General features: G+C 43.0%; 1 protein-coding gene across 1 annotated transcript; it reads left to right on the top strand.

The window, feature by feature from the left end:
* Positions 1-1,464: 1,464 nt before the first annotated feature.
* On the top strand, positions 1,465-10,785 carry LOC130131415 (cyclic nucleotide-gated channel cone photoreceptor subunit alpha-like). The gene is made up of 8 exons (XM_056301092.1): positions 1,465-1,562; positions 3,921-3,974; positions 5,747-5,911; positions 6,191-6,247; positions 6,740-6,871; positions 8,761-8,862; positions 8,960-9,066; positions 9,208-10,785. Exons 1-8 carry the CDS (start codon positions 1,465-1,467, stop codon positions 10,602-10,604), a joined length of 2,112 nt encoding a protein of 703 aa, XP_056157067.1. The 3' UTR covers positions 10,605-10,785.
* Positions 10,786-11,097: the final 312 nt, after the last annotated feature.

Below are 11,097 nucleotides of genomic sequence, written 5' to 3'. Positions count from 1 at the left end.
AAGTTCCGTTGTTTCTTCAAAGATAATTCTTAATTTTTTTTTTGGCAATAAAAATATGCTATAAGAAGAGTTTGTGCAGTAATTGCCACTTTTTCCGGCTAACTCCTCCTAGTACGACTAGTCAGTCTGCCGCCATCTTGAGTGGACCTCGCTCTTTCTCAAGGATACTGAATTGATTGTAAAGGATATGGAGCGAGGGCTCTTTAATGCAACAGTAGGTGGCGATAATGCTCCATCTGGTTGCAATTCGCCGATAATACTGACGAAGAAGAACAGGAGACGGCAAGAAGAAGAAGAAGAACGATACACACCCTCACAGCTAGCTTGCGTTGTTCGAGCTGAAACCATGCTGGCGTGGGCATGGCGTGGCGGGACTGGCTCACAGACCGTCCACATGATAATATCAATAAAACGCGTCACTTAAGAAAGTCCAAACTTTCTCTGAAAACCAAATGCAGGGCTTCGGCTGATGTGAAATACATCGGTGAAACCACGGGTTTCATCTAAAAACAAAACAGCCCCGTTACAGTGCGCTAATAAAGAGTCACTTCACTGCTGTGATGACAAATCCAACCACTTTTATACATCAAATACCTTGGTTTCAGTTATGTCGTTGTACTATTTCTATCTATCTTTTATTCATTAATAAGGGGGTAGGAGGAGAGGGTTGTGTGTGCGTTAATGCCTAAAAAATAAAAAGTTTCTAGCGGCTACCAGTTATTTCAGGTCTTGTTCATTTAGAGGACCTGTACAACTCACTGAACCTTTGGATATGTCACAACGTATGTAGAGCTGGGCAATACACTGATATACTATTGATATTGTGATCATCAGGAATTTTGGCTATTGTAATATGGTGATGGTGATATAAGACTGAGATGGTTTGGACATGTGTGGAGGAAAGATGCTGGGTACATTGGGAGAAGGACGCTGAATATGGAGCTGCCAGGGAAGAGGAAAAGAGGAGGGACAAAGAGGAGGTTTATGGATGTGGTGGTGAGGGAGGCCATGCAGGTGGTTGGTGTGACAGGAAGATGCAGAGGACAGGAAGAGATGGAAACGGATGATCCGCTGTAGCGACCCCTAACAGGAGCAGCTGAAAGTAGTAGTAGAATGTGGTGATATATATCAAATGCTGTCATTCCCTGGTCTTAAAGGCTGCATTACTGTAAAGTGATATAATTTTCTGAACTTATTCAACTGTTTTTGCTGAGGGACATGAATAATGTCTCTACCTGATTCATATCCACATTACCAATGATAATTTCTCAACCATTTCTTCTGTGTAAGCACCAATAGGCACCTCCAAAATATCCTTGCATTATCGACACCGAGGTATTGGGTCAAAATTATCATGATGTTTGATTTTGTAAGTATTACCCAGCTCTATCTAGTATTCCCTCTAAAGCTGGACCCTTCCTTTCTCTCGGCAGCGTGTCATCAGCCTGATGCCGGTGAGTCAAGATGCAGAAGATTTGCACAGAGCAGTCGTACCCGGCACCAGGCTGCCGCCTGCCCACCCACACGCCTGAAGGCTCGGAGGAGATGAACACTGAGATCAGGTCAGACCCACACAGAGGTTTACAGAGCAAAGCAGCTAAAGGCCGCTTACGGGGAGTAAGCTCACATCTCACCGTAGAATTAACTTTTAAAAGGTTCAGGGGTTGGGGAGAGAGAGGAGTAGGGTGCAAGGGGAGCTTTTCATCAGACCTGGGATGGTATGATAATGAAAGTTTATGTAATACATTTTCCATTAAGATACCTCTGAAATTGCTGCAGGGGTTTAAAAGCAGTTTAAAAGGCAAAGTAAACTACACAAGACTAAAATAGCAGCCCATTAACGGGTTCAATTTTAATTTTAGAGGAAAGTCAGTTTGTATGTCAACATGTTAGTCATGTATTAGCCATTGCGTCTCCATGCCATATGAACAGAAAACGCAGTGAGGACAGTTTAGATGGAAACCAGTTTTCTGCTGACACGCATTAGTGGCAAGGGAATTGGATCAAATAAAAGTCGGTAAATAGCTCTTGGGGTTTTTTGGGAGAACGTACAAAAATGTGTCAACGTGTTCAGTCGATCACAGAAAAACACAGTGATTAACATTAAGTACAACTTCAAATACGGATTCAGCATAAATCCATAATTGATTCTGCACTAGTTTGTACCCCCAAGTATCAAAACAGCAGCTACGGTTTTATTTCTGCAGATGCTGCTTGATTCAGGTCTGTTTTTCAGACAATTCTGTTCCAATGTCTGCAGTTACAGTGCCAATATAATTTATTTCTGTCGCATTAACACATGAAGTAAAATGAATGCAACTTTGCTCTGAAATTGCAACAGTGCAATATGTCAGATTTAAGATGAATCTGTATCATCTCTTCCTATGAAATGGCCAAATCAGATTATACACTGTACATCCATCCATTATCCAAACCGCTTATCCTGCTCTCAGGGTCGCGGGGATGCTGGAGCCTAACCCAGCAGTCATTGGGCAGCAGGCGGGGAGACACCCTGGACAGGCCGCAAGCCCATCACAGGGTCCCCATGCACACACACATTCACACCTAGGGACAATTTAGTACAGCCGATTCACCTGACCTACATGTCTTTGGACTGTGGGAGGAAACCGGGGCACCCTGAAACCCACGCAGACACAGGGAGAACATGCAAACTCAACACAGAGGATGACCCCCAAGGTTGGATTACTCCGGGGCTCGAACCCTGTACCACAATAATTATTGGTAAAGAATGGACCCCGTGCCACCATTATCTAATCTCTGTGTGTATTTGTATAATATGTAAGCCAAACGCCTGTATATCCTGAGACCCTGGAAAACAAAGGCTTTCAATTGTTGTTCTACATCGTCTAAATCTTTGGGGTGACATAAACATGATAACAAAACAAGTCCGCACACATTTTCATTTCAGGTTACTTCATACTTTCTGTGGTGGGACAAAATGTCACAACGTCAGCAGTTCCCGAGATGCCGAGACCAACAATCATATCGCGGTCAACGACACTTACGGCAGGCGTCTTCCTCATTTGAACATTTGGTCGAACAACAGCTGAACCTCTTGACCATGTCTGCATACTTTAGTTGCAGTCACATGATTCATTGTTTGGCTATTTGTCTAAAAGCATTTATTTTAGTTTTTATTTTGGATATGTAAAAAAATATATATATAAAAAACAATAATCGTAAAATGAAATGAACAATAAACCTATACACCAAAGGAGGAAGTATACACGTATTTATGCCTACCCCTTCTCCACTACTCATTAATTAAATCATAATCTCTAACTTATACACAAATCATAAACAATTATCCCAATTCTATGTACAACCCAAATTGGGTATGTGTCCTGGTCGCTGCACTAGCGCCTCCTCTGGTCGGTCGGGGTGCCTGTTCGGGGGGGGGGGGATAGTGTGATCCTCCTGGTGAAACTCCTCACTGTCAGGTGAAAAGAAGCGGCTGGCGACTCCACATGTATGGGAGGAAGCATGTGGTAGTCTGCAGCCTTCCCCGAATCAGCACAGGGGGTGGAGCAGTTACCGGGAAGGCTTGGAAGAGTGGGGTAATTGGCCGGATACAACTGGGGAGAAAAGGGAGGGGGGTAAAAAATGGTTTTTTTGCTAGTTTGGATGGATGTCACTTTAAAGAACCAGGAAAATAATTTTGAAATTGTGTCAAGGTCACCCCGCACATTTATGTCACATGGCTGAAAAAGGCCAGGATGTCCTCTGTCAGCTACAATAGGACTCGACACAATGGCCTGTGTGGCTTCAGCGGCACAAACCAAAAACACGTGTCCGCTGGAAAGAACTGAAATGAACCGCTGGGTCTTGGGAGGGTTCAAGTGCAGCATTTGGCAGGTTGAGTCATTGCGACTGTGAATTCACCTCTGTGTGTTTCTCAGGCCCGCGGATGATGAGGGACAAACAGCTTTCACGGGAACAGGGGCCATGTCCAGGTAAATGCTGCCAACAGGGATTTAACATTTGAAGTATTCTTAGTGGAAACTCAGCCCGGGTCAAATAAGAGGTTATTTTCTAAATGCTTTTCATCGCGTGAGTCCACCTGTCGGCTCACAGAAGGGTGGAGTTCGCTGGACAGTGCAATCCGAAGCATCATAGTCTAGTTATTCACATGATTATAACGGATCCAGGATCAATTATAAAAATAAACACAGTCCTATCATATTTAACTACTCTGCATAGTGTTATCCTAATGTGCTAGCATAGTCCGGGGGGGGGGTGTAAATGAATTTACTTCAAAATCTCAATCTCACGTCAAATCAAGTCAAGTCAAGTCAATTTTATTTGTGTAGCCCAATATCACAAATTACAAATTTGCCTCAAGGGGCTTTACAGCAACACAACGGAGGGATCTCTCTCCCAAGATTGACAACGTGCAATGGATGTTGTGTTTACACAATTTACACAGTACAACACTGAAAGAGGATAACAGAATTATAATGGAATTATAAGATATATGACGGATATGATGAGCAGCATGCCAAGCAGTGTACAGACGCCACTGGAACAGCCCAGGACACGAGCCACGCAACCGCCATCACCATGTAGACCTAACGGGAGGACAGACTACACATGCACACAGGGGAGACTCACATCACACCATTCACACACATGAGAGAAAAGACAAGAAAAGAAGTCAGTCACACATCGCAGAGAGAAAAGGATAATGAAATTATATTGAATATAAAGAGTGTGATGAGGAGGATGCCAAGCAGTGTCCTGGGGCCTCAGGTATCAATCATTACTTTGGGCAAATTTGCTCTTACACACCCATGGGATTTTTTTAGCCCTGAAGTTTGTCTCAGAGACCAGTGTAGAACCTGGGTAACCCCTGAATTTAGACACCGATTGGCTAACACTGATGTCTTTGCAGGCCTGGGTGATTGCTCGTTGCAAGAGGTAGACAACAGATGTCAGGTGGAAGGATTACAAATAACCATCATGCTTTGCTACTGACTGTCAGAGGGCTAAAATAATTCCATGGATGTGTAAGAACAAAATTTGCCCATAGTAACGATTGATACACGAGGCCCCCAGGTGATGACCTCCACCACCATGGAGACCTGGGTGGAGGACAGACTACACGTGCACACGGGGGAGACTCGCATCACACCATTCACATACACAGGAGAAGAGAAAGGGGAAGACACCATTCGGGGAGGGAGAGACATATGAGAAGAGAAAAGTTGCAACAGTCAGTAATCTATAATCCCGTTGGCAGAACAGTGCTTGGTAAATTCATTGAGACCGAAACCGACCCGCCATGCAGTACAGGTCGTGACGTGCTCAATTTAAAGGCAACTAATAAAAAAAGATGAGTTTTAAGCTTGGATTTAAAGGAGTCGACAGACTCTGATTTTCTGATGGCATCAGGCAGGTTATTCCACAAGAACAGGGCCCAATTTACCTAATTTTTTATGTTTACTCTTAAATGTTTATTTACCCTTGATTACTAATTATTACTTACTGGTTAAATATTTAATCAAAACCTAGAGGCCAGATGCTGTTGTGAGTAATTTGGGATATTTTACCAAGGTTTTATGACTTAAATTGGAAGTATTATGGTGTATTGCCTGATTTTACAGAAGGATATCTTGGTTACTGCTATCCTCTTTTTAGTGTGCACAGTATTGTAGTTTTGTTTGAATTTTGTCAACGGCAAAATAAATGGTGTAAGAGACTAAGAATGTACAACTCCTTTCCCCAGGCTCTCCCGTTTCATGCACTTTGTTAAAAACTGGGGGTCCCTGCGTACAGATGGAAGTGTGGCCCCTATGGACTCCACCGTGGACAGTCACACTGAATTTAGAAGAGCCTGGAGGGCCGAGAGCATGACGTCCCCCAGGAACTCCGACAAGCTCTGCAGAAGGAAGTGAGTCATGCAGCAGACCCATGTCAGCGAGTATCTGCCTTTGATTCCTTGCATGTCATTTTTTTAGCGTCTTCTTATCTCTGATGGAAAGACTTTGCCAGGTAGTGCCAAATAGTTACGCAAAGTATTTGAAAGTCACTTGAGACGTGACCTCACTGATAATAGCCAATACAATTACTAGAATGCAGGGCCTTATGGATGTTGATGTGTCATTGCTGTGAGACAGTTTTCACTGACAAATATTTGAATGCAAGATGACATTTTTTTTTTCCTTCCTAGCAATGGTCAGTGGCCCCTCGCTGCACTAAATATGAACAACTGCAACAACACTGACGAGTAAGTTGACTGGATTTTGTGCAGTACATGGCTTTAGCTATGTCAATCCTCCAGTTACGTGTACATATATATATATATATATATATATATATATATATATATATATATATAGAAACACCCTAATTCATGATATGGTGTTGTCAAATCTGAATAGCAATCTGGGAACAGAGTTTTTGTTGCTTTAACAATAGATAATGCATAAATAAGAGGAGATCTGAAGCCTTTGAGTGAGCAGCACAACATATTCTTCTTCAAATATTATCTCAACACAACTTCAAGTGAGCAAAATGGCTCACATCAAAGCCAAATTTGAGCAACATCTCTTAACCAAGGCGAAGCGAGGGTTAAACATCATCAGTGGAGAAGGAAAACTCTGCATTGCTGAACCAGCAGACTGACTGTGTTGTGGTGCCCCCTCTTTGGCTCTTAGTTTCTTTCACACACCTTCAAATTTCTTACTGATGAACTCTTATTTGTGGCCACTCTTCACAGCAAAAAGGGCGACAAGAAGGACGAAGTTAAGAAGGACGAGAAGAAAGATGAGAAGAAAGATGAGAAGAAAGATGAGAAAAAGGATGACAAGAAGGATGACAAGAAGGACGACAAGAAAAAGGAGGAGCCTCCGTAAGTATGGTGGCACAAAGTGCTTTATGAAGTGAAAAGGATATAAAGGGGTTTAGATGTAGAGGACAATGATAGTGTCCATGGATAAACGATATAAAGGGGTTTAGATATAGAGGATGGTAATGGTGGTGTCCATGTATAAAGGATATAAAGGGGTGTAGGTGTAGAGGACAGTAATGGAGGTGTCCATGTATAAAGGATATAAAGGGGTGTAGATGTAGAGGACGGTGATGCTGGTGTCCACGTATAAAGGACATAAAGGGGTGTAGGTGTAGAGGACGGTGATGGAGGTGTCCATGTATAAAGGATATAAAGGGGTGTAGATGTAGAGGACGGTTATGGTGGTGTCCATGTATAAAGGGGTGTAAGTGTAGAGGACAGTGATGGAGGTGTCCATGTATAAAGGATATAAAAGGGTGTAGGTGTAGCGGACAGTGATGGTGGGTGTCCATGTGTGAAGGATATAAAGGTTTGTAGGTGTAGAGGACAGTGATGGTGGTGTCCATGTGTGAAGGATATAAAGGTTTGTAGGTGTAGAGGACAGTGATGGTGGTGTCCATGTGTGAAGGATATAAAGGGGTGTAGATGTAGAGGACAGCGATGGTGGTTTGGGTTAGACTGAAGGTAACAGAGTTACTGTACTAGCTAATGCTGGTTAGCTAATGCTGGTTTTGATTTTGTGTTTTCATAACAAAATGCTATAAACACATATGACTGCGAGAAATCTTGATGGTCGGGGCTCAAAATGTTTTTTTTTAACCATCTTCTAATGTTATCTTGGGTGTGAGTAAATATCTTTTGGGGTCTCTCAGCAGTACCCCATCCTCCTTCCCTTTCCTTCACTATGACTAGGACTTATCTTTCTTCACACAGCATCAAAATTAAGCGTTAAACTGAAGTTGATGTCTGCTGAGAGTTTGGTTCGGCAGTTGCTTTACCTACATCTGTGACGTATCCCAAACTAGTACTCGATACCTTCTCCGTTTGTTGCAGTAGTTTTCCATTTTTAAAGACTTCACTGTTCATTTTATGAAATATCATCGCAAGCATGAAGGGTAAGGAGATCAGTAAAAGTTTTCCAAACAGGTAAAATAACTTAAAAGATCAGAGAACAAACTACTCATAGAAATGCTATTTATTCAAGTTAACAGTTGCACTTAAAACAGTAAATATTTCTGTTCACATTGACACGTCGGTGGATACACTCTTCCAAAGATGTTTTTGGGGTACATGGTAAACTTGATACTGAAGGGTCATGGGTATACATATTTCAGAAATATAGCATCAGTTATGTGAAAGTGTTAACATTTCTCTAAGGAACAATGATTTAAGTTTCCTAATATTCTTGAGAATGTTCCTAGATGGGCATCTGGGTAGCGTGGTGGTCTATTCCGTTGCCTACCAACACGGGGATCTCCGGTTCGAATCCCCGCGTTACCTCTGGCTTGGTCGGGCGTCCTTACAGACACAATTGGCCGTGTCTACGGGTGGGAAGCCAGATGTAGGTATGTGTCCTGGTCGCTGCACTAGCGCCTCCTCTGGTCAGCCGGGGCGCCTGATCGGGGGGAGAGGGAACTGGGACAAATAGCGTGATCCTCCCACGCGCTATGTCCCCCTGGTGAAACTCCTCAATTTCAGGTGAAAAGAAGCGGCTGGCGACACCTCATGTATCGGAGGAGGCATGTGGTAGTCTGCAGCCCTCCCCGGCTCAGCAGAGGGGGTGGAGCAGAGATCAGGACGGCTCGGAAGCGTGGAGTAATTGGCCAAGTACAATCGGGGAGAAAAAGCGGGGAAAATCTTTTTTTCCTAGTTATACTTTATCCTTTTTCTGAAAGATTTTTCCACTTTTGAAATCTTTTTAAAACAAATCTCTTGATTTTCCCTTTCAGAAAGGAGGTATGGATCATGGACCCGGCCACAGATTTGTACTACCACTGGTTATCCACGATGGCGATCCCTGTGTTCTACAACCTCATGTTGCTTGTGGCGAGGTCTGAATTCCTGCAGTCCTGTGACTCCTTCATACATTTATTTAGTTTGAGAGGTCATTTTGTGAGCCGACTTCCTTTGTTTCTGTTCTTCCCCTAGGGCTTGTTTCAACGAACTGCAGTATACCAACACAACATTATGGATGGTTTGTGACTACGTCTCTGATGCCATCTATTATCTAGATACCTTTGTGAGAGCCAGGACAGGTCAGTGTCAAAATGTTTTTCAATGTGTTGAGACATACCGTACATAGCATAAGAAAAAAAAAAGACTTGAAAACTTAAGAACTATTTTGAAATGGCAATATAAATCGTAATAGATGTTACAACTTATTCATGTGTCAACAGGTTTTCTGGAACAAGGCCTGCTTGTGAGAGACCCAAAGATCTTAAAAGAAAATTACATGAAGACCCCACAGTTCAAAATGGACATAATCTCAATGATACCCACTGATATTATCTTCTTGAAAATTGGTATTAACAACCCGGAATGGAGGTTCAACCGTCTTTTGAAGCTCGGTCGCCTCTTCGAGTTCTTTGACAGGACTGAAACTCGAACCAACTTCCCAAATATCTTCCGAATTGGCAATCTTGTACTCTACATTATCATCATTATTCACTGGAATGCCTGTCTGTTCTTTGCCATTTCCAAAACTCTGGGCTTTGGGTCAGACACCTGGGTGTATCCAGACATCACAGACCCAGAATTGGGACGTCTCTCCAGGCAGTATATCTACTGTCTCTATTGGTCCACACTCACGCTGACCACCATCGGAGAGACACCACCCCCTGTCCGAGACATTGAGTATCTGTTTGTGGTTATAGACTTCCTTACTGGTGTCCTGATCTTTGCCACAATTGTAGGTAACGTTGGTGCCATGATCTCAAACATGAATGCTGCGCGTGCAGAGTTCCAGGCAAAGATTGATTCCATCAAGCAGTACATGCAGTTTCGTAAGGTCTCAAAAGATCTGGAGGCCAGGGTGGTGAAATGGTTTGACTACCTCTGGACAGAAGAGAAAACGTGCGACGAAAAAGAGGTGCTTAGGAACCTGCCGGATAAGCTGAAGGCGGAGATCGCCATCAACGTGCATCTGGAGACATTGAAGAAAGTCAGAATCTTTCAGGACTGTGAGGCAGGGCTTCTGATTGAGCTGGTGCTCAAGCTGCAGCCCCAAGTATTTAGTCCTGGTGACTACATCTGCAAAAAGGGAGACATCGGCCGAGAAATGTATATCATTAAAGAGGGAAAGCTGGCTGTGGTGGCAGATGACGGTGTCACTCAATTTGTGGTGCTCAGTGATGGGGCATACTTTGGAGAAATCAGCATCCTCGGTATCAAGGGCAGTAAGGCGGGCAATCGCAGAACAGCCAACATCAGAAGCGTTGGCTACTCTGACCTCTTTGCCCTTTCCAAAGACGATCTGATGGAGGCACTTACTGAATACCCGGAAGCTAAACATGCCCTGGAGGAGAAGGGGAGGGCCATCCTGATGAAAGACAACCTTATAGATGAATCAGCTACCACAGCTGGTTCTGATGCCAAAGACATGGAAGATAAGGTCAACGCACTGGAGAATATCTTGGAGATCATGAACGTCAAGCTCCGTAAGCTAACAGACCAGTATGGATCTTATGAGCGCAAGCTCAAGCAAAGGCTCACCAATATGGAGAACCAAGTCCGAACCCTGAAAGTAGAGGACCTCTCTGATGTGGAAAAAGACAGTGACAGCAAAGTGCAATAGTGTAATCGGAAGTATTACTTTGAGTATGTGATCCTCCATACCTCAATGGGTAAAACCGACGGCCAGGGTTTAGAAGTTTCATCCAGGCTAAAAATGTATGCAGTCGCTGGACTCACTTTGCACACACTGCTTTGGATGAAAATGTCCAACAAATGGCTGTGTGATAAGCAGTTGGACAGACATGGACTCTTGAGACATTGTCTCTATTCATGAAATTCTTGTATCGGAATATAGTGTACTAATCACCAAAAACGACTGTACTCAAGAGAAAGCTATGCTTTGCTGTAATTAGTTGAATTTAAAATTGTTCTGGCAGTTTTCTTCTATAATATATGCAAATATGCAATTTATGTAAAGCAGGCCTGGAGCAGAGGAAAAACTACATGGGAAAAATTTAAATACTTGTAAAATATGTTAAACTGAGCTCACTGAATGTTTTTATTATCCATTTGTTGTATAACCCGTTTTTTCTGCAATTTTCCTTAGGTCTAAT

Source organism: Lampris incognitus, chromosome 21, assembly GCF_029633865.1.
Source record: "Lampris incognitus isolate fLamInc1 chromosome 21, fLamInc1.hap2, whole genome shotgun sequence".
NCBI lineage: Eukaryota > Metazoa > Chordata > Actinopteri > Lampriformes > Lampridae > Lampris > Lampris incognitus.
The sequence above is the reverse complement of the archived record's forward strand: the minus strand, read 5'-3'. Positions and strand labels throughout refer to the sequence as shown.